The sequence below is a fragment of the Phoxinus phoxinus genome, assembly GCF_949152265.1.
Source record: "Phoxinus phoxinus genome assembly, chromosome: 1".
Lineage (NCBI taxonomy): Eukaryota > Metazoa > Chordata > Actinopteri > Cypriniformes > Leuciscidae > Phoxinus > Phoxinus phoxinus.
This window is the reverse complement of record NC_136876.1, coordinates 52,845,432-52,869,852: the sequence shown is the minus strand read 5'-3', so window position 1 is coordinate 52,869,852 and position 24,421 is coordinate 52,845,432. Positions and strand designations below refer to the sequence as shown.

The 24,421-nt window shown below is 44.9% G+C and overlaps 1 protein-coding gene across 1 annotated transcript in view; it reads right to left on the bottom strand.

Annotated features, from left to right (window-relative positions):
* Nucleotides 1-932: 932 nt before the first annotated feature.
* The window catches only part of LOC307003967 (E3 ubiquitin-protein ligase rnf213-alpha-like), a 77,476-nt gene continuing 53,987 nt past the window's right edge, over nucleotides 933-24,421 (bottom strand). The window contains exons 58-70 of the mRNA XM_079622892.1: nucleotides 23,994-24,150; nucleotides 22,740-22,914; nucleotides 22,553-22,647; nucleotides 21,974-22,225; nucleotides 20,213-20,345; nucleotides 19,912-19,995; nucleotides 17,405-17,585; nucleotides 16,163-16,364; nucleotides 12,988-13,065; nucleotides 10,109-10,306; nucleotides 3,115-3,204; nucleotides 2,860-3,038; nucleotides 933-1,732 (exon numbers count right to left, since the gene is read on the bottom strand). Coding sequence (XP_079479018.1) covers nucleotides 1,579-1,732; nucleotides 2,860-3,038; nucleotides 3,115-3,204; nucleotides 10,109-10,306; nucleotides 12,988-13,065; nucleotides 16,163-16,364; nucleotides 17,405-17,585; nucleotides 19,912-19,995; nucleotides 20,213-20,345; nucleotides 21,974-22,225; nucleotides 22,553-22,647; nucleotides 22,740-22,914; nucleotides 23,994-24,150 — 1,978 coding nt within the window. The 3' untranslated portion in view covers nucleotides 933-1,578. The remainder of the gene's footprint in view (nucleotides 1,733-2,859; nucleotides 3,039-3,114; nucleotides 3,205-10,108; nucleotides 10,307-12,987; nucleotides 13,066-16,162; nucleotides 16,365-17,404; nucleotides 17,586-19,911; nucleotides 19,996-20,212; nucleotides 20,346-21,973; nucleotides 22,226-22,552; nucleotides 22,648-22,739; nucleotides 22,915-23,993; nucleotides 24,151-24,421) is intronic.

The following is a 24,421-nucleotide window of genomic DNA, read 5'->3' as shown; positions in this document are numbered from 1 at the left end:
TGCTGTAACCAATGACATAAAATGTATTATTTATATAATTAAAGATTAGTTAAACCTCTGACTTTTGCATATTAGAGTCTAAAGCAAACTCTGATAATGGGGACTTCAAACTGAACATTTTCAATAAAAAAAACGATCTAAATCTGTTGATTTTCGAATGAAGTTCTGTAGACGTGACAGACTTGTGTTTCTGATGATAGTTATTCTCTTCTTGTTCCTCTTTCCTTCAGTGCTTGTTAACAGCAGGTGTTCATCACTAATTCTCAATCATATACTAACTCTGTTATTTCTCATCAACTTTAACACTGCTTCAGCGTTACTTTTTAACACTCTGAGTGTGGATTATATAAACAGAAATATAACACTGGGGGTTTTGCCTTCGAACAAGTGTCAGTCTCTTATGTCTGATATTAAGCGAGAAGGTTCTGGTTCGAGTCCCAGCTGAGCCAGAACGTCTTCACCATCATATCTGGTTTCCCTCGCCCCTTATATGGACAATTTAATGCAATTCACACATCTATGTAAAAGTGTGCCTGTTGATGGATCCACGGCTGAGTTTCTTGGTATCACTGGCCTAAAATATCTAAATTATGAAAAAACAGTAACAGAAAACATAAAAAAATATGAAATTCATGACCTCTTGAAATATAGAGAGGCTCAAATGAACAGCCAATGTGTTTCTACACCTATTTCCCCCACAAGCCCACACATGACAAGGTTTGGAGAATAGATGAGATTATGATTAAACAATAAATGAGGAGAAGAAGGTAAAACAATGGTAGGAGGAGAAAGCAGAAATGGGTTTGAGGACAGAAATAGGGTTAGGTTAGCTAGAAACAGAAGAGAAGAAGCCATAATCTTCAGACATGCAGCTTTTAACATTAAACTGTCAGGACGAGACAGCAGAACATGTGATGATGATCTCACCGAAATATTATAATAACTACTTTATTCAAAGCCATGTTTATCATAGAAAAAGACAAACAAACAGTTGTGCACACAGCATTGTTCCAGCATATGTGTGTTATCACACAGAAACATTGTCTTTAGCAGAGAACAAGATAAAGTGCAAAACAACATGAGGTTGGTGAGGACATGAGCGCGTCCGGTTCTGGGCTCAGTTTATATTTCACAAGAGTTCACGTCCTTAAATCAGTCTGTACATATTCTTAAGTAAACAAATACAGAAGGAATGGTAATACAATTGTTAGCAACTTCCCAAAACTGGAAAAAAAAAAAAAAGTTACAGCACAAGTTTAGCAATGGGTTCATGATTGTTTTGAACTTTGAAAAGATTTTAAGCAAGTACATCACAACTTATTACAATCAAAATCAAAAGATCAAAGATTACTTGTACTGTCAGATTATGGTTCATTGACAGACCAAACCATAATCTGACAGTACACAGCTGTATATGAACCATAATCTGACAATACACAGCTGTATATGAACGAGGAATACACAGCAGAACACTGAACCTCATACACTGTAAAAGGCACAGTTTTGGAAAGTATGGCATGTGTAAATGAACACGAATGTCTCCCTGATACGAGTGACTGTTCAGACGACAGAAGCTCTTCATCTTTGGTTTCGCTCTTGTCTGACATGGACCGAGAGCTTCCAGGTTTCGGTGTATTGCGAGAGCAGGATCTCCTCAGGGAAGAACTCGTCCACCTCAGGAGGAACGTCCAGGTCTTTACGCTCCATGTAGGACACAACCGTGTCTTTCAGACTGTACACACACACACACACACACACACACACACACACACATCACAGAGTTATTACAGATTTACATCAGCACAATCTTAACCAGGCTCAATCTGCTCTGAAGTTTTCTGGAGAATATGAATATTTCCCCATATTCCTCACCAACTGTATGTTCATTTACTAAATATTTTGGTTAAATTGATTTGAGTAATTTAAGTAAATAATAGGTTACTTCATGATTACCACAGGTTTATGGAATTGTCCTTTTTTTTGTCAACTACATAAAAATTGTGCAGCAAAATGAGTCAACGAAAAAAAGCTACATTTATAATCACATATTCTTAAAAACTGTAGTCATTTTCACACTGCCAAGACGACCAAGACATGAATACACTGCATTTAAATGAGGTTGTCTCTCATGAAACTGCAGAGTGAATCCTCTAAAATATCCCCAATATTATATGACAGTGAAGGCTCATATTCGGCTATATGTTCTTTTAATTTATGGAAACATCTAAGCATTTGTATAGTGATTTAATGCACTACATTATGTATGGAAATAGCCTACATCATGTGAACAGGCTTAGAGAAGCACACACAGGCTTAGATTTGGTCTTGTTTACACAACGGATACACATTCTCATTTGTTCTGTTAATTATTACCATGTTGGGTTTCTATTTTTCATAAATGCATCAACTCAGAATTCATAATGTTGGTTTGATTGCTTGTGTTACACGAGAAAATAAATCATTTGAGTCTCCCTGATGTAGTAGATTTAATGCGGTCGCTGTCTTTATGTTAAACGGGTTGGGAATGAAATGATTAATAACGGGTCGGTGTTCTGGTAAGTAGAACGGGTGTGGGTTTACCAAACAGGACCCATGCAGGACTCAGTATTTTGGATTTATGAAGCTGTTTCATGTCAGTTTATCAGAACACTTGACATATTTGGTCAGATCTCTCAAATAGGAATGAAAAGTTTTGACATTTATATGCATCTATACACCTGTAATTCAGGAATTAAAGTCAAATATGAACTGAGGCAACACTGAACCCCTTCTAAAAAACTCATTAGTCCTGCACATCAGAAGAAAAGCGAGATTAGTATTAAAGTTTCAGAGAGCTATTGTCCCATCCTCAGCTCTCACCCCCAGTCAGGCTTGAAGGTGTCCGTGGCTTTCGGGCTCTTCAGGACCAGAAGCAGGAACTCGTGCATCTCCAGCAGGAAGCCGTCAGCGCTGGACTTGGTGAAGAAGCTCGTGAGCAGTGTCTTGTGTTCCTCCAGCAGAGGATCCTTGTACTCTTTGCTGATTCCCACAAACGGGTCCTGAAGTGCAGATGAAGAAAGTCATTACACACACACACTGGAAGCAGAATACGGTTGAGTGTGTCGAGAGTCTCACCCTCTTCAGACGAAGCATGGTCTCAGATTTCAGAGAGCTGAGCAACTGCCACAGCGCCACACAGTGTTTCAGACTGCACCTGCTCAATGCCTGCACACACGCACGCACACACGCACACACACACACACGCACACACACGCACGCACACACACACACACACACACACACACACACACACACACACACACACACACACACACACACACACACACACACACACACACACACACACACACACACACACACACACACACACACACACACACACACACACACACACACACACACACACACACACACACACACACACACACACACACAGTAGATTGGGTCAGAGTCATCAATTAGTTGAATTACATAAAACCAAGTAAACACTGCTGTGAGGATGTTTCGGTAACACTTAAAATAAGGTTCATTAGTTAACTACATTGACTACATGAACTAATAATGAAGTTATTCATTTATTCACTTCTACATCACTTCTACATCATTTATTAATCTTTGTTCATGTTACTTTTACTATTTAAAATCTTGTTAACATTAGTTTATGCACTGTGAACTAACATGAACACACAATGAACAGTTATATATATTTTTACTAACGTTAACAAAGATTAATAAATACAGTAACAAATGTATTCCTCATTGTTAGTTGATGCCAGTTAATACATTACAATAAGTTTCATTAGTCCACATTGTTAAAGTGTTACCGATGTTTCAACACAAGGGCGGAGGGAGTGACAATAAATTTTTCTCTCTTCTGACTTTCAAAAAAATAAAATCAAGGAAAGAAACCATATGGTTACCGATTAAAATCGAGATATTAATATCGTCAATCAATTCAGAGCCAGTGTCCACACAGCTGACATGTTTAACTGTTGTAGCTTATTGACAACATGTGCACAAAATAGCACTTCTCTGATGAATTTTGACTATAGCCGTCAGGATCTTTCCCCAGGATCTAGACTTTGGGCTGGGACTCGGTGTTTACACCACAGGATCCCCAGGATCTAGACTTTGGGCTGGGCCTCGGTGTGTTTACATCACAGGATCCCCACGATCTAGACTTTGGGCTGGGACTCGGTGTGTTTCCACCACAGGATCCCCGGGAACTATACTTTGGGCTGGGACTCGGTGTTTACACCACAGGATCCCCAGGATCTAGACTTTGGGCTGGGACTCTGTGTGTTTACACCACAGGATCCCCAGGAACTAGACTTTGGGCTGGGACTTGGTATTTCCACCACAGGATCCCCGGGAACTAGACTTTGGGCTGGGACTCGGTGTTTCCACCACAGGATCCCCAGGAACTAGACTTTGGGCTGGGACTCGGTGTTTCCACCACAGGATCCCCAGGATCTAGACTTTGGGCTGGGACTCGGTGTGTTTCCACCACAGGATCCCCGGGAACTAGACTTTGGGCTGGGACTTGGTGTGTTTCCACCACAGGATCCCCAGGATCTAGACTTTGGGCTGGGACTCGGTGTGTTTACACCACAGGATCCCCAGGAACTAGACTTTGGGCTGGGACTCGGTGTGTTTACACCACAGGATCTAGACTTTGGCTGGGACTCGGTGTGTTTCCACCACAGGATCCCCAGGAACTAGACTTTGGGCTGGGACTTGGTGTGTTTACACCACAGGATCCCCAGGATCTAGACTTTGGCTGGGAATCGGTGTGTTTCCACCACAGGATCCCCGGGAACTAAACTTTGGGCTGGGACTCGGTGTGTTTCCACCACAGGATACCCAGGATCTAGACTTTGGGCTGGGACTCGGTGTGTTTACACCACAGGATCCCCTGGATCTAGACTTTTGGCTGGGACTCGGTGTGTTTACACCACAGGATCTAGACTTTGGCTGGGACTCGGTGTTTACACCACAGGATCCCCAGGATCTAGACTTTGGGCTGGGACTCGGTGTTTCCACCACAGGATCCCCAGGAACTAGACTTTGGGCTGGGACTCGGTGTGTTTCCACCACAGGATCCCCGGGAACTAGACTTTGGGCTGGGACTCGGTGTGTTTACACCACAGGATCCCCAGGAACTAGACTTTGGGCTGGGACTCGGTGTGTTTACACCACAGGATCTAGACTTTGGCTGGGACTCGGTGTTTACACCACAGGATCCCCAGGATCTAGACTTTGGGCTGGGACTCGGTGTTTCCACCACAGGATCCCCAGGAACTAGACTTTGGGCTGGGACTCGGTGTGTTTACACCACAGGATCCCCGGGAACTAGACTTTGGGCTGGGACTCGGTGCGTTTCCACCACAGGATCCCCAGGAACTAGACTTTGGGCTGGGACTCGGTGTTTCCACCACAGGATCCCCAGGAACTAGACTTTGGGCTGGGACTCGGTGTGTTTCCACCACAGGATCTCCAGGATCTAGACTTTGGGCTGGGACTCGGTGTGTTTACACCACAGGATCTAGACTTTGGCTGGGACTCGGTGTGTTTCCACCACAGGATCCCCAGGAACTAGACTTTGGGCTGGGACTCGGTGTTTCCACCACAGGATCCCCAGGAACTAGACTTTGGGCTGGGACTCGGTGTGTTTCCACCACAGGATCTAGACTTTGGCTGGGACTCAGTGTGTTTCCACCACAGGATCCCCAGGAACTAGACTTTGGGCTGGGACTCGGTGTGTTTACACCACAGGATCTAGACTTTGGCTGGGACTCGGTGTGTTTCCACCACAGGATCTCCAGGATCTAGACTTTGGGCTAGGACTCGGTGTGTTTCCACCACAGGATCCCCAGGAAGTAGACTTTGGGCTGGGACTCGGTGTGTTTCCACCACAGGATCCCCGGGAACTAGACTTTGGGCTGGGACTCGGTGTGTTTACACCACAGGATACCCAGGATCTAGACTTTGGGCTGGGACTCGGTGTGTTTACACCACAGGATCCCCGGGAACTAGACTTTGGGCTGGGACTCGGTGTGTTTACACCACAGGATCTAGACTTTGGCTGGGACTCGGTGTGTTTCCACCACAGGATCCCCAGGAACTAGACTTTGGGGTGGGACTTGGTGTGTTTACACCACAGGATCCCCAGGATCTAGACTTTGGGCTAGGAATCGGTGTGTTTCCACCACAGGATCCCCGGGAACTAAACTTTGGGCTGGGACTCGGTGTGTTTCCACCACAGGATACCCAGGATCTAGACTTTGGGCTGGGACTCGGTGTGTTTACACCACAGGATCCCCGGGAACTAGACTTTGGGCTGGGACTCGGTGTGTTTACACCACAGGATCCCCAGGATCTAGACTTTGGGCTGGGACTCGGTGTGTTTACACCACAGGATCTAGACTTTGGCTGGGACTCGGTGTTTACACCACAGGATCCCCAGGATCTAGACTTTGGGCTGGGACTCGGTGTTTCCACCACAGGATCCCCAGGAACTAGACTTTGGGCTGGGACTCGGTGTGTTTCCACCACAGGATCCCCGGGAACTAGACTTTGGGCTGGGACTCGGTGTGTTTCCACCACAGGATCCCCAGGAACTAGACTTTGGGCTGGGACTCGGTGTGTTTACACCACAGGATCTAGACTTTGGCTGGGACTCGGTGTTTACACCACAGGATCCCCAGGATCTAGACTTTGGGCTGGGACTCGGTGTTTCCACCACAGGATCCCCAGGAACTAGACTTTGGGCTGGGACTCGGTGTGTTTACACCACAGGATCCCCGGGAACTAGACTTTGGGCTGGGACTCGGTGTGTTTCCACCACAGGATCCCCAGGAACTAGACTTTGGGCTGGGACTCGGTGTTTCCACCACAGGATCCCCAGGAACTAGACTTTGGGCTGGGACTCGGTGTGTTTCCACCACAGGATCTCCAGGATCTAGACTTTGGGCTGGGACTCGGTGTGTTTACACCACAGGATCTAGACTTTGGCTGGGACTCGGTGTGTTTCCACCACAGGATCCCCAGGAACTAGACTTTGGGCTGGGACTTGGTGTGTTTACACCACAGGATCCCCAGGATCTAGACTTTGGGCTGGGAATCGGTGTGTTTCCACCACAGGATCCCCGGGAACTAAACTTTGGGCTGGGACTCGGTGTGTTTCCACCACAGGATACCCAGGATCTAGACTTTGGGCTGGGACTCGGTGTGTTTACACCACAGGATCCCCGGGAACTAGACTTTGGGCTGGGACTCGGTGCGTTTACACCACAGGATCCCCAGGATCTAGACTTTGGGCTGGGACTCGGTGTGTTTACACCACAGGATCTAGACTTTGGCTGGGACTCGGTGTTTACACCACAGGATCCCCAGGATCTAGACTTTGGGCTGGGACTCGGTGTTTCCACCACAGGATCCCCAGGAACTAGACTTTGGGCTGGGACTCGGTGTGTTTCCACCACAGGATCCCCGGGAACTAGATTTTGGGCTGGGACTCGGTGTGTTTACACCACAGGATCCCCGGGAACTAGACTTTGGGCTGGGACTCGGTGTGTTTCCACCACAGGATCCCCAGGAACTAGACTTTGGGCTGGGACTCGGTGTGTTTCCACCACAGGATCTCCAGGATCTAGACTTTGGACTGGGACTCTGTGTGTTTCCACCGCAGGATCCCCGGGATCTAGACTTTGGGCTGGGACTCGGTGTGTTTACACCACAGGATCCCCGGGAACTAGACTTTGGGCTGGGACTCGGTGTGTTTACACCCCAGGAACTAGACTTTGGGCTGGGACTTGGTGTGTTTACACCACAGGATCCCCAGGATCTAGACTTTGGGCTGGGAATCGGTGTGTTTCCACCACAGGATCCCCGGGAACTAAACTTTGGGCTGGGACTCGGTGTGTTTCCACCACAGGATACCCAGGATCTAGACTTTGGGCTGGGACTCGGTGTGTTTACACCACAGGATCCCCAGGAACTAGACTTTGGGCTGGGACTCGGTGTGTTTACACCACAGGATCCCCAGGATCTAGACTTTGGGCTGGGACTCGGTGTGTTTACACCACAGGATCTAGACTTTGGCTGGGACTCGGTGTTTACACCACAGGATCCCCAGGATCTAGACTTTGGGCTGGGACTCGGTGTTTCCACCACAGGATCCCCAGGAACTAGACTTTGGGCTGGGACTCGGTGTGTTTACACCACAGGATCCCCGGGAACTAGACTTTGGGCTGGGACTCGGTGTGTTTCCACCACAGGATCCCCAGGAACTAGACTTTGGGCTGGGACTCGGTGTTTCCACCACAGGATCCCCAGGAACTAGACTTTGGGCTGGGACTCGGTGTGTTTCCACCACAGGATCTCCAGGATCTAGACTTTGGGCTGGGACTCGGTGTGTTTACACCACAGGATCTAGACTTTGGCTGGGACTCGGTGTGTTTCCACCACAGGATCCCCAGGAACTAGACTTTGGGCTGGGACTTGGTGTGTTTACACCACAGGATCCCCAGGATCTAGACTTTGGGCTGGGAATCGGTGTGTTTCCACCACAGGATCCCCGGGAACTAAACTTTGGGCTGGGACTCGGTGTGTTTCCACCACAGGATACCCAGGATCTAGACTTTGGGCTGGGACTCGGTGTGTTTACACCACAGGATCCCCGGGAACTAGACTTTGGGCTGGGACTCGGTGTGTTTACACCACAGGATCCCCAGGATCTAGACTTTGGGCTGGGACTCGGTGTGTTTACACCACAGGATCTAGACTTTGGCTGGGACTCGGTGTTTACACCACAGGATCCCCAGGATCTAGACTTTGGGCTGGGACTCGGTGTTTCCACCACAGGATCCCCAGGAAGTAGACTTTGGGCTGGGACTCGGTGTGTTTCCACCACAGGATCCCCGGGAACTAGACTTTGGGCTGGGACTCGGTGTGTTTACACCACAGGATCCCCGGGAACTAGACTTTGGGCTGGGACTCGGTGTGTTTCCACCACAGGATCCCCAGGAACTAGACTTTGGGCTGGGACTCGGTGTGTTTCCACCACAGGATCTCCAGGATCTAGACTTTGGACTGGGACTCTGTGTGTTTCCACCGCAGGATCCCCGGGAACTAGACTTTGGGCTGGGACTCGGTGTGTTTACACCACAGGATCCCCAGGATCTAGACTTTGGGCTGGGACTCTGTGTTTCCACCACAGGATCTCCAGGATCTAGACTTTGGGCTGGGACTCGGTGTGTTTCCACCACAGGATCCCCGGGAACTAGACTTTGGGCTAGGACTCGGTGTGTTTCCACCACAGGATCTCCAGGATCTAGACTTTGGGCTGGGACTCTGTGTGTTTCCACCACAGGATCCCCAGGATCTAGACTTTGGGCTGGGACTCGGTGTGTTTCCACCACAGGATCCCCGGGAACTAAACTTTGGGCTGGGACTCGGTGTTTCCACCACAGGATCCCCAGGAACTAGACTTTGGGCTGGGACTCGTGTGTTTCGACCGCAGGAATCAGGGTCTAAATGAAGTTACGGGTAAATATTTTCCCCACAGAAAGACCCTGCTCGCGAGGTAGTACTTTCTCAAAGTTCGGGATCTTTCGGCGGTGGGACTGAATATGCTGATTGGTCGAGTTCATGCCGCATTTTGATTAGTTGACTCCACGCAGCATTTTATTTCAACCAACATCTGTTGCGATATGTGCAGTACGATCAACAATGGAATTTAACAAATACAACCGATGGACCAGTGACGAGGTTCAGGCTTTATTAAGCTTAAATTCAGAGGATGAAATCCGGAGGGAACTGTAAAGTAGATGTAGAAACGTCACCGGATCTACCTAATCTTCACGGTACTTCAGACCGCGGTGGAAACGCAGACAGCAACATATCTGGGGGGAAAAAGTACCTGGGACTAATTCTAAGATGCATCCCACATCCTAGAAACAGCACTGCTCTGGGCTGCGCTTCCCAACAGCATCGCAAGCCTAAGTGGATCTAGAGAGCATTGGTGGCAGTTGTTCTACGATCAACTCAGGCTTACGATGCTTTTGGGAAACGCAGTCCAATAATAAAGTGTGTGTTCATGACCCACCTTGTAGATGTGTGAGCCCATGTGGTCCGTCATCTGCAGCACGTCTTTGAGATAGGAGCTCAGCTGCATGTGTGGCTCGGCCCCGGTCATGGCGAGGAACCCCAGGGCCAGCTGGACGGTGGACAACGCCTCACACACGTCACTGTAGGACTGCAGGTCCTTCACCAGGTCGTGCTGCGTCAGTGGCTGCAACGGCTCCTACACACACACACACACACAACACAGCACAGCTTGAGGAACGCTTTCAAATATCTTGGTAAACATTGATTTCATTAAATATACAGTTTAAAAGGCACATTTAAACAACAGAAATGTTCATTAAGAGCATTACGCGCTATACCCTTGCTAGGAACGGGTGGAAGTTTTGCATTTGGTGAGCTAGTAAAATATTAAAACTCAGTCAAATCAATATTATGTGTACAGTTATTTAATTATGCCATCCAGAATAAGGGACTCACTCTCTCATTTCATACAAACGCAGCGGCTGCCATTTTGCGACTAGTGTTTTTTACACTGTTGGATTATAAGATACAAACAAGTACTTTTTTAAACAGTTTCACCAGAAATCAATATTTCTTATCTCCATAATTATTTGTGTTGAAATACTGTGTAATAAGTGTTATGACTATCTCGTAAAGGGGTCATGACATGTTTTTTTAAATTTTATTATTATGTTCCCTTAGGTGCAATTATAGTATTACTATAGTTTTTTTTTACAAAAAACTTTAAAAATGTAGTGATTTATGACCTTTTCCCACCCTGTTTCTCATCCTCTGATTCAAACAGTCTGTTTTGGGGGTATTTCCCCTTTAAGAGTTCAGTGTTAACGCTCACTGTTATGATTGGCTAACGCCTATAATGCCTATGCATCAATTATTAACGCCCCCAGCCAGAACATTTGCGGATTCGGCGCAACTGTTTAATAGCGGGTGATGCATGCGAAGCAATGGCTCTTGCAATGATAAAACCTTATATGTTTGAGCCGGAATCAGAGGAAAATGAACCATCACCACAACAACGAAGACTGGATCAGCCCGTGTCCACATGGAAAGTGAAACAATTTTGAATTAATAAAAAAATTGTATCCCGAGACACTTGAAAACGGATTATTGTTGCATAATTATGCTAACAGTTTAACATTATTTAACTAATTCCAATGGAATGATAGGGTGTAAGTTACCACGGTCAAAAATGCATGCACAGGCCATGTTTGAAGATGCAGCATTGATAAAGGCAACATTTTTAATTTTCTATCACATGTAGACATCCTACTAGAAAGGCGACATATTTTCAAGATTCTCTTATACAAATGTGTTTATATTAGCCATGATAAAAAGTAAGTTTGCGTCGTCGTTATCTTATCTTTGAGCAACAGTTTTTTGGCAAAGCCAGCATCATAATGGGATTTTTCCTCAAAACAGTCATCCTTAAAATGTATAGAACAAACGCTTAAATTAACACTGCCGTGACTGGGACGTCCGCGAAAAAAAAAAGTGCATCCATTTTCCCCTGATGACTGGATCTTTCGGCAGCGTATTCAAAGATGTTGTTTGTCCACAGCACATCTGCGTGGCATCGTCATTTTACTGTACACAGACCCACTCGGCTCGCTGTCCGTCGACTGAACACTTGTGAGGCGCGCGGCAGTGCGACAACGATACGAAGTGAGCGTAGTTGTCTTACGCTTAAAGCATAGTTGTCTTGTGCTGGAGGCGGTCATATGCAAACGCTGGTACGTCACTTCGTACCGTGACGTCACTTCTTACCATGGATCCAGAACGAGCTGTATTTAGAGCTTGATTAAATAAATGATTCGTTTATAATGGGGAGGACGTCTTAAGCTATGAAACTTGCAGGACGTTTTAATGGTACAAAGACTTCTTATATACCAAAAGATCAAGGCAAATTTGGTTTCTCATGTCATGACCCCTTTAAATGTCCGTCTAGTTTGATCTTGCTGCTGAAACGGCTCTCACTGCGGAAACTATGCGTTTAAAGAGCTAATAAAATATTTCAACACAGATAAATATCTAATTATTATGTGGCAAGTAGCCGTGTAATAAGCGGGATAATGTACATCCAGCCGGTTGTTATCTCAGAATATACCTCTTCAGGGTGATGAAGACCTGATCCTGATCACTCTGTCAGGGTTTATTCTGAGATAACAACCGGCTGGATACATAACCAACACAAAATATAAGCAAGGAATGATTGGAGTAAGGAATAAGTCAATTATTCCACTTATACTACGGTTACTACAACCCAAAAACATTGTTCAGATGTTTTATTTCAAGAAATCTGTCAAATTTTTTTGATGTAGACACAGTAGGACTACTTTCTAACGCATCTCATCCCAAGCCTCTGTTACTAATTCTAAAACATACTTTTAGAGCTAGAGCCACTGATATACAGACTAATGCTGTTATTGGAGAGAGATTGATTCCTGTGATTCAGATATTTCACACACGCTTAAGCAATGTGTTTCTTAAGTGTTTGGCAGCAGTTTCTCTACTAAATATGAAGCTTTAAGTTTAACTGCTTCAAACAGGGACTACTATACTGAGAAATAAACTATTTATTTGAAGTCACATGGCAGCTCTTCCCATGAATCACTGTGAATGACAGTCTTTGAGAGACATGCTCTCAAAATAGGCTTGTCTTGGTTCATGGCTGATTATGCTTCAACGAAGCCTTCTTAAAAATCCCTATAGGAGAAATTAATGGAAAAATACTTCTGGGAGCAAACCCAGCACTGCTGAAAACGTGGACGGGTGATATTGCTTTAAGATACACACTATCGCAAACGTTAGAACATCCTACAACCAATCAGAATCCAGCATTCACTAAGATACAGAATACACATGTATAATGTGACTTACTTGTTGAACTTTGCCCTTCACATCTTTTAATATGATCTCGTAATTTCTGTCCTGTCTGTTCACCAATGTCGGAATCCCCTGAAAAACAAAACGAGAATAAATAAATCAGTAAATACAACTTATCTAATACATCTACTCTGCAGAAGCCTGAAGAACTCCTATAAATCGCTCTGAGCAGATATTAGTCACAAGATATGAGTGTCAGTGGTGCAGTGACGTACAGTAATGGTGATGTGTGTCAGTGTTGCAGTGATGTACAGTAATGGTGATGTGTGTCAGTGTTGCAGTGTTGCAGTGATGTACAGTAATGGTGATGTGTGTCAGTGGTGCAGTGATGTACAGTAATGGTGATGTGTGTCAGTGGTGCAGTGATGTACAGTAATGATGATGTGTGTCAGTGGTGCAGTGATGTACAGTAATGGTGATGAGTGTCAGTGGTGCAGTGACGTACAGTAATGGTGATGAGTGTCAGTGGTGCAGTGATGTACAGTAATGGTGATGTGTGTCAGTGGTGCAGTGATGTACAGTAATGGTGAAGAGTGGCAGTGGTGCAGTGACGTACAGTAATGGTGATGAGTGTCAGTGGTGCAGTGATGTACAGTAATGGTGATGAGTGTCAGTGGTGCAGTGATGTACAGTAATGGTGATGTGAGTCAGTGGTGCAGTGACGTACAGTAATGGTGATGAGTGTCAGTGGTGCAGTGATGTACAGTAATGGTGATGAGTGTCAGTGGTGCAGTGATGTACAGTAATGGTGATGTGAGTCAGTGGTGCAGTGACGTACAGTAATGGTGATGTGTGTCAGTGGTGCAGTAATGTACAGTAATGGTGATGAGTGTCAGTGGTGCAGTGACGTACAGTAATGGTGATGTGAGTCAGTGGTGCAGTGATGTACAGTAATGGTGATGTGTCAGTGGTGCAGTGATGTACAGTAAAGATGATGTGTGTCAGTGGTGCAGTGATGTACAGTAATGGTGATGTGTGTCAGTGGTGCAGTGATGTACAGTAATGATGATGTGTGTCAGTGGTGCAGTGATGTACAGTAATGGTGATGTGTGTCAGTGGTGCAGTGATGTACAGTAATGGTGATGAGTGTCAGTGGTGCAGTGATGTACAGTAATGGTGATGAGTGTCAGAGGTGCAGTGATGTACAGTAATGGTGATGTGTGTCAGTGGTGCAGTGATGTACAGTAATGGTGATGTGGGTCAGTGGTGCAGTGATGTACAGTAATGGTGATGTGTGTCAGTGGTGCAGTGATGTACAGTAATGGTGATGTGTGTCAGTGGTGCAGTGATGTACAGTAATGGTGATGTGAGTCAGTGGTGCAGTGATGTACAGTAATGGTGATGAGTGTCAGTGGTGCAGTGACGTACAGTAATGGTGATGAGTGTCAGTGGTGCAGTGATGTACAGTAATGGTGATGTGTGTCAGTGGTGCAGTGACGTACAGTAATGGTGATGTGTGTCAGTGGTGCAGTGATGTACAGTAATGGTGAAGAGTGGCAGAGGTGCAGTGACGTACAGTAATGGTGATGAGTGTCAGTGGTGCAGTGATGTACAGTAATGGTGATGAGTGTCAGTGGTGCAGTGACGTACAGTAATGGTGATGAGTGTCAGTGGTGCAGTGATGTAAAGTAATGGTGATGAGTGTCAGTGGTGCAGTGATGTATAGTAATGGTGATGTGAGTCAGTGGTGCAGTGACGTACAGTAATGGTGATGTGTGTCAGTGGTGCAGTGACGTACAGTAATGGTGATGTGAGTCAGTGGTGCAGTGATGTACAGTAATGGTGATGTGTCAGTGGTGCAGTGATGTACAGTAATGGTGATGTGTGTCAGTGGTGCTGTGATGTACAGTAATGGTGATGAGTGTCAGTGGTGCAGTGATGTACAGTAATGGTGATGTGTGTCAGTGGTGCAGTGATGTACAGTAATGATGATGTGTGTCAGTGGTGCAGTGATGTACAGTAATGGTGATGTGTGTCAGTGGTGCAGTGATGTACAGTAATGATGATGTGTGTCAGTGGTGCAGTGATGTACAGTAATGGTGATGTGTGTCAGTGGTGCAGTGATGTACAGTAATGGTGATGAGTGTCAGTGGTGCAGTGATGTACAGTAATGGTGATGAGTGTCAGTGGTGCAGTGATGTACAGTAATGGTGATGTGTGTCAGTGGTGCAGTGATGTACAGTAATGGTGATGAGTGTCAGTGGTGCAGTGATGTACAGTAATGGTGATGTGTGTCAGTGGTGCAGTGATGTACAGTAATGGAGATGTGTGTCAGTGGTGCAGTGATGTACAGTAATGGTGATGAGTGTCAGTGGTGCAGTGATGTACAGTAATGGTGATGAGTGTCAGTGGTGCAGTGATGTAAAGTAATGGTGATGAGTGTCAGTGGTGCAGTGATGTACAGTAATGGTGATGTGTGTCAGTGGTGCAGTGACGTACAGTAATGGTGATGTGAGTCAGTGGTGCAGTAATGTACAGTAATGGTGATGAGTGTCAGTGGTGCAGTGATGTACAGTAATGGTGATGTGTGTCAGTGGTGCAGTGATGTACAGTAATGGTGATGAGTGTCAGTGGTGCAGTAATGGTGATGAGTGTCAGTGGTGCAGTGATGTACAGTAATGATGATGTGTGTCAGTGGTGCAGTGATGTACAGTAATGGTGATGTGTGTCAGTGGTGCAGTGACGTACAGTAATGGTGATGTGTGTCAGTGGTGCAGTGATGTACAGTAATGGTGATGTGTGTCAGTGGTGCAGTGACGTACAGTAATGGTGATGTGGGTCAGTGGTGCAGTGATGTACAGTAATGGTGATGTGTGTCAGTGGTGCAGTGATGTACAGTAATGGTGATGTGTGTCAGTGGTGCAGTGATGTACAGTAATGGTGATGTGTGTCAGTGGTGCAGTGACGTACAGTAATGGTGATGAGTGTCAGTGGTGCAGTGACGTACAGTAATGGTGATGTGTGTCAGTGGTGCAGTGACGTACAGTAATGGTGATGTGTGTCAGTGGTGCAGTGATGTACAGTAATGGTGATGTGTGTCAGTGGTGCAGTGATGTACAGTAATGATGATGTGTGTCAGTGGTGCAGTGATGTACAGTAATGATGATGTGTGTCAGTGGTGCAGTGATGTACAGTAATGGTGATGTGTGTCAGTGGTACAGTGACGTACAGTAATGGTGATGTGTGGTTTGCCCTGCAGGAAGCGGGTCAGGATCTGCTGCTGGATCTGGGGCAGGTCGTACTCCAGCAGGGTCTCCTGCCCGCGCTCCATGCTGTACTGGCAGTGGGACAGCACCAGCGGCAGCAGGTCCCGCTCGTACTCGTAGCGGATCACGTGCAGATCCGTCAGGTCCGCTGGGCTCACCGTGTAACTGGAGGAAACAGGGCAGAGGATGAGCTGGAGAAACTGGGAAACTTTAACTGCTAGCTCTGACAGGGCAAAGATCCAGCTTTTATGTGGGTGTCCCGTTGGGTGGTCGCTAGGATGTTCTGGGTGATTGCTATGTGGTTGCTATGATGTTCTGGGTGGTTGCTATGATGTTTTGGGTGGTTGTTAATGTCAAAAGTGCCCACCACTAATATTGTCTAGAACAGGGGTATTCAATTTAAGTTCCAAGAGCTCCGGTCTTTATATCTCCTACTTTCCTATTTTTTTTATGCATGTATTTTACATTTAGACACCTTTATGGCACACACAAGGCCATGGGACTGAGAAACATACTGGGGTGCAGGTTTACCTCTTCAGTTGGACATGCCCATTGACTCCAATGTTAAATGGGTCCATGGCCAATTCTATTATAGTCAAAAACTCGAGAGAGGAACCATTGTCAAAAAAATGTTGTCCACCACTCTTGTTCATCCAAAACAAACTACAATATAGACTCAAGGTGTTAAATACCGGAATTATCCTTTAATGTAGCGCTTTAATGTCTTTATCGGGAGAAAGCAACGTATAGAGCGGAAAGGGCTTGAATGAAGCACTTTTGGCTCTAGACAAAAACATTATAGATATAGCTTCGAAAGATCATTACCATAAACAACCCTGAGTGCTTGTGGTGAACCGCTTAGTTCTGCTCACTTTAATCCGTAGAAATGGTAAAATGGCGCAATTATGTCCCGGACCGCGGCTCGCCGTTTGAATAACACTGGCCTAGACTCTAGATATGGCTCAGAACCCTCCTTTAAAGCAAGTCTGAGGGTGTTTTTCCCTCATCCTGCATCATTGATCTGCCAGGTGGAAATCGTAAGTGTGATCGTTCAGAAAAGTAATAGTTATTATTCCACGATTTTAAATATCTCCCATATCCACTAACGTTTTAGGAAGAGTTGCGCCATGAAGATTAACACTTAGGTTATTTCAGTAACCCCACATGAGCAGTGACTACTTTAGCAAATCCCAGAATGCTCTTACCCAGACTCCTCTCCGGTGTGTTTCTCCACAGCGTACACCAGGTCATTGTGAAGCGTGATGAGGTAGCTGATGAGCGCAGTGGAGCACAGGCCCAGACCGTGTCTCTGAGGCAGCAAAACCTGCAGGTCAGCGTCCAGACCCAGATCCTCCTGAGTGTAGTCAGCCGGCAGCTTCAGCTCTCCTGACACACACAATCAAACACATCTGTGTCCATGACATGACGTACAGAGGTCTAAAACGGGCAATCTGAAGATAAATTCAGATCAGACTTCATTCAGAAATCACAATTATAGACAAATACAATCTGACTAATGGCGCTTTTCCACTGCATGGTACGGCTCGGTGCGGAACGGTTCGGCTCGCTTCGCTTTTCCACTGCGTGGTACGACTCGATACGGCACGGTTCGGTTCGCTTTAGCTCGGTTGCTTTTCCACTGCAGTTAGTACCGCTTCAAAGTGGGTGGGACTGATCGTTAATAGTTGCCGCCTCTACTGGATCGGTAGTCACTTTTTAGTTTTTTTAATTTGTCCCTACACTGTTTGTAGGTCCGGTGGTATATTGATGATATATTGTCAGAAATGATACAACACCTGGGACCCAAAGCAAAGATCTGGCTCCTAGAAATGCTGAATTCTTGCATGGCACAGAAAACCATCCCGTCAGTATGGAGAAAGGTCAAGATTGTTGCAATTCCAAAACCTGGAAAGGACCCATCATCCCCAAAGAGCTACAGACCAATCTCCCTCCTCTGCACCACCTACAAGCTTTATGAGAGGCTATTACTCCAACGCCTTATACCACTTATAGATCCCAAGCTTACGAAAGATCAAGCTGGTTTCCGCCCTGGTCGCTCCTGTACTGGACAGCTATTAAACCTCACTCAACACATTGAGGATGGTTTTGAGTGCAAACTCATCACTGGAGCAGCTTTTATAGACCTCACGGCGGCCTACGATACTGTCCAACACCGCATCATGATTAAGAAACTGTTTGACATGACCGGTGACCTCGACCTGTGCCAAACCATCAAAAGCCTCCTCAACAATAGGCGCTTCTTTGTCCAACTAAATGACAAGAAGAGCAAATGGAAAGCCCAAAAGAATGGTCTACCACAAGGCAGCGTATTGGCCCCCCTCCTCTTCAATATCTACACTAATGATCAACCACTCCACCCAAAATGTCGCCGCTTTATCTATGCTGACGATCTCTGCATTACCACCCAACAAGAGAACTTCCAGAAGATTGAACCTGTCCTGGAAAGTGCCCTCCAAGAACTGACAACCTACTACAATAACAACTATCTGAAACCCAACCCACTAAAAACCCAACTCTGCAGTTTCCATCTTAAAAATCGAGATGCGAAAAAAGAACTAAACGTCTCATGGGATGGCTACAAACTCTCCAACCACTCCCACCCAATGTACCTGGGAGTCACACTTGACAGGACACTTTCTTTCAAAACTCACCTTCAGAACACCAAAGCCAAGATCAACACTCGCAATAACATCCTGCGCAAACTGGTCAACTCAAAATGGGGCGCCAAACCACCAACTGTCCGCGCAACTGCCCTAGCCTTGTGCTTCTCCACAGCCGAATATGCGTGCTCAAGCTGGAGCCGCTCCCACCACACTAAACTGATTGACACTGCACTAAACGACACCAGCCGCATTATCACGGGATGTATAAAGTCAACGCCAGTCCCGTGCCTCTATGCTCTAGCAGGCATTGCTCCCCCCTACATCAGACGAATCGTTGCCGCCCAAGACGAGCGGAGAGCACAGGAGCTTGACACAAGACACCCCCTACACGGACACACAGCACCCCCACCTCGTCTGAAATCAAGAGTCAGTTTTTTGCTAACAGTTCCAGCACTTCTGACAACAAAAGAAATGGCAAGGTCGAACATTTGGAAAGATGAATGGAACCAGCTAAACACACAAGCACAGGACTGGATGGAGAGAGGAATCACCCCAACTGAATGTCCTGCCAGCGGGGACAACCTCCCATGGCTAACTTGGAAGACGCTCAACAGACTACGAGTGGAACAAGGGAGGTGCAAAGCACTTATGAAAGCATGGAACTATCAGACAGACGACACATGCAGCTGTGGAGCAATACAGACAATGTCCCACCTACTGGAGTGTAAAAATGCTCCTCAGTGCAGCCCCCAGGACTTGGCTGAACCGACCCCATCAGCTGTGGCATGCGCCAGATACTGGCAGAACGACATCTGAAGTTGCAAAGGACTCGAAGAAGGTCCGGTGGTAGCCGTGTTATTGGAGAAGTCATAACTCATAACTCAGAGGTTCACTTACTTAATCCACGATCTCTCAGGGTCTTCAATTCAATTTAGAAAAAGTACAACTTTTTGGGTCAGATTGTGTTTGTCTACACTTGTGACTTGGATGAAGATCAGAACACATTTTATGAGTTGTCAATGCAGAAATCCAGTTCTTTTCGAAGGTTTCAGTTTTATTCTTGCCAGTGTAAGTAGTAGTCGGCTTACCTGTGGTAGCCAGAGACACCCTGATTTGGTTCCATGTTGACAAAAATATTTTTATGCGCTTTTCATACCAGGCAGAGAGGGAAGCTGTCGAATGAAAACATGGCACTATCACTGTGTTTGCAATGAACGTAATCTTCATTTACAGAGAAATAGCATATTCTTGCATGATTACTCGGCACATTTGTGCTGAAATGGGTAAATCAACCATCAGCAAGCTTCCTGAAATAATTAACAATTAATTGATCATAACTCATGAATGACCCGATGGCAAATGCTCTCTTAAATGCATGATGTGCAGTACCTGCTCTCTGGCTGTGCAGGAACTCTCCTATGGTGCTGTAGGTCAGGTCTGTCACGTTCTGGAACTTCTTCACCAAATCCCTCTGGAGAGCCAAGATGTCAGGCAGGAACCTCACCAGACGAAGCTCTGCTTCCTAAGATAAGCAGTTGGTTAACATACAATACAATTTTTATTTCTATAGCACATTTAAAGCTGAGGTTGACCAAAGTGCTTACCAGCATAGACAATACAACAAAGCCATTTACATACAGTCAATCTGCTCTAAAAGCCGTACTAAAAAGATGCGACTTTAAACTAGACTTAAAAGCATCCACAGATGGGTAAGATTTAATGTGCATTGGAAGAGGGTTCATAAGCTTTGGACTTTAATCTAGTTTTAGGAACAAAGAATCATCTGACTAGATAGATGTCATATTTCTTGTGTTTTGATAAGGTATCAAAAGGTCAACAATATATTTTGGGGCAATACCATGCAACGCTTTAAAAACCATAAAACTCAATTCTGAATTGTAAAAAAGTCTGGCATTTTGCACTAATTGTAGACGAGAAAATTGACCCTGTGAGATACCTAATTAGTAATCAATGCGGGATGATGATACGAATGCATCAATAACGGTCTCCAGGTCCTTAATTCTTCTCCAGGAGAGAATTGGTTTCAGCTTAGAAATAGTTTTGAGTTGATAAAACCAGCCTTAACAACACTAGTGACCTGTTTATCTAAAACCAAAGCCGAATCCATGATAACGCCCAAATTCTTGAGATGATCTGAAAAACATATCGACATAGAGTCCAACCTACTTATCATTTCCTTAGAGGCAGAAGAGGGTCCAAAGACAACACACTCACACACATACTCTAATTGGTATTAAGATATTGCTTGCCAACCATGCTTTAATCTCACCTAAACACTGTCCAAGTGCATAAAAAGATTGAGCGCCTTTCAGATCTATCGGATTATATAGAGTGTCGTCTGCATATAAATGATACATGATGTTACGATTGCTCAAAGTAACAAAGGGCACATGCTCAAAGGGCACATGTACAAATAAAATAAAATAGGTCCAAGTATGGACCCCTGTGGCACACTACTATGTAAATTAGCTGATGTAGAATGAACATTTCCAATGCAAACCAAAAATTATCTATCCTACAAAGTATGATTTAAACCAGACTAAGGCCGGTACCCATAATGCCAACATCTTCCAAACGGCGCAATAAAATACCATAATAAAATAGCAGACTCAAAGGCCGCCGTGAGAGAGTAAAATAAGGATAACTACCTTTCCAGAATCAACTGATAATAAAATATCATTAAAAACCTTACGGAGGGCAGATTCTGTGAACAGTCAGTAATAACATAAGAACAAAACATAAGATCCAAATATAATGATACACAACCGATTTCTTTCTCAACTGTTTACATTCACTTAAGACATAACCGACTGTTTTTATGAGAATACTTGCCGAGACGGGCATTTTAACATTTCAAGCACAAGGAGACGTGTAAGAGGAATTTTTGCGTGTGTGTGTGTGCGCTTCGGGTGTGTACTGTACGACTGTACACTCAGATAACAGTGCTAATTGAGTTCTCTTTCGCCTCTTCTTGTGCTTGAATGTTTAAAATCGCTTCAATGGCTTCAAAAAACACGTGCAAATGATAAACTTTTCACTCTTTCACATGCACGCCGAACCGTCTAGGAAGTAGCTGTGGTCTCTGGCTGTTCAACAGAGAGAGAAACACTCTGCTTGATGATATCTCACCCGTTGAAGGAACCTCCAGAACACAGGCAAAGTGTCCCGGCCATTGTTCTGCTCCACAATGTGTGTCAGACTCAACATCGAGACCTTCCTCCGGCAGCTCCAGATGGATGAATTATGGATGAGGGATTTCTTTGGCAGAGAGCGCAGGAAAAGCCCAGGTTCCCCAAATGTCAACTTCATCACCGGATTGGAAGACACTCGCTCATCTTCCCTGACGAATGCGTTCACTTCCTTTAGCTGATGCTCCAAAACCTGAGAGGAAAATCAAACAATGGAGAGCAGAGCTTCAACTAATAATCAGCTAATCTAGCGGTTATTAGAAGTACTCGACTAATGAGGTCATTAATGAAACAACTAATCAACGGCTCTGAATCGCCCACACATCAAACTACTCAACAAAGAAAAAAGCTTAAAAATCTCTATACATTTGTCAATTAGCTGTAGACAAAAGACAAAAATGACGGAAATAAAATGAAAAATCAAGCATGATAAACACAACTAAATGAACCAAGAAATTAAGAACTGTGAGCTGCATGATTCATGGGTGCGGTGACTAGTAAAAGACGGCATGTTGTTCACCTTCAGCTGATGTGTGAGGACGTCAGTATTCATGGCAGTTTCCCATGCATTTCTTGCATCTTTAGTGGCAAGGTTTTGATCATAAAGAACAGGCCCTGTTTAGAACAACAAAATGTAACATTTCTTGACTTTCTGAAGGAAGAGCTCAGCATGGCGAGGACGTAAGGAGAGCAGTGTGGACTCTTACACTGGCTGGTCTGATGCGGCTCCAGTAGACTGTGGATGGCCAAGTGGACGGTACTGACCGTGTCATCCACTCCTTTACCCAGAGCTCTGCTCAGCTGCTCCATGTCCTTCAGAAGATGGGCCCTCAGGAACGGACCAGGATCCAGCACTGCAGGCTTGATGATCTGCACGACACACTACACACAAACATGCAGAAATGTGGGATGAGCAACTCCTCAGTTCTTCAAACGCATGTGTGTATCTGATCTGGATTGATAACTCAACGTCTGCATGCTTCACATGTACAGCGATGCCAACTTTTGTAAAAAAAACTTGCTTGCATTGTTAAACTTCTCATTAAGAAACAATTTCATTAAGTTTAGAGACAACATGTTACAATGTTAACTGGTACAATAACTGGTAGCTACTGTTTTTATTAGTGCTTGACACAAATTTCACGGTTTCAATTCATAAGCTTGCGGTCTTTATTCAATATTGATTAATTTGGATAAATATCAGGTACAAATTAATTTTTCTCAAGGAGAAAATCTCTCAACTAATGCTGTAAACAAATGGGAGCCACGTCAGCTGGTATTATTATTATAGGTTTAAATGAACAACTCAAATTAATAAAATGCGTTTTTTATAATAATAACGTTATATTATTTTAATGATATGAGTAAAAATATAGTAAACATGTAATATAGTGCAAATATTTATCAAAACACTCTCTCTATAGTAAATGTGTCTAGCTAAGTAATATGCTATAGTTATTAAATGGCTTTCCTGAGGTAAAGGTAACTGTACGTGTTATAGACTGATTGTTCTCCAGCTTTCCACGTTTGAAACACTGACTGATCAATTACATGTCACATTTCGGTAAGTTGTACTGTATCTTTCAACATTCACTGTATCTTTCACCTTCTAATGTTCATTCGTGTTTATTTTCTATTAACTAGTAGTAAAGAGGGAGAGATGTTCAGTTCAACTGAGGCGCTACAACGATGTGTCATGTTTAAGAGCGCCAAAACACTATTTATTGCTTGAATTTCATAATAACTGAGATGTCGTTTCATATCATAGTAACCCTTCTTTTCTGTCGGTGTCAGTGTCCTCTTTGCGTGAGAAAATGGATGTGGGGTGAGTGCATGAGAAAAGAGTCTCATGTGAGAGTTAGCAGCCCTGCATGTATCAATACTCAAAACCAAAATAAGCATACTTCCATAAATATGTAAAAATACAATGAAAACCATGGCAGGCAGAAGGAGTGTAACACCTGAGGGTTGTTTTGAGCTCCCAGCAGCAGGGACATGTGTGTGAGCAGTCTGAGAAGAGCGAAGGGGGCCGGAGACATGTTCTTAGTGTCCTGCATGTCAGGGTGATCACGGCGGTGTGCGTCGCCCAGAATGTGTCCCGACTTAGTGCGGTCCCCTCTGCAAAGAGGAACAAGAGCCTCACATTTAATGAAAAACGGCTTAAACAATCACCTAACACCCGCTAGTCCCGGACTAAAATGCTTGTTTGAGCTGTTTTAACTGAAAGCAACTCGCATTGATACATCTTAAAATATGTCAGTGCCATTGTTTTGTCTCAAGATTCACATGTTTTTTTTAAAAAGCAAGCTTATTAAAGCTACTTAAATGTCCTAATTGAACTAAGGCCTAATCCTGGCTTAATCTAAACCCTGTCTGTGAAACCAAGCCT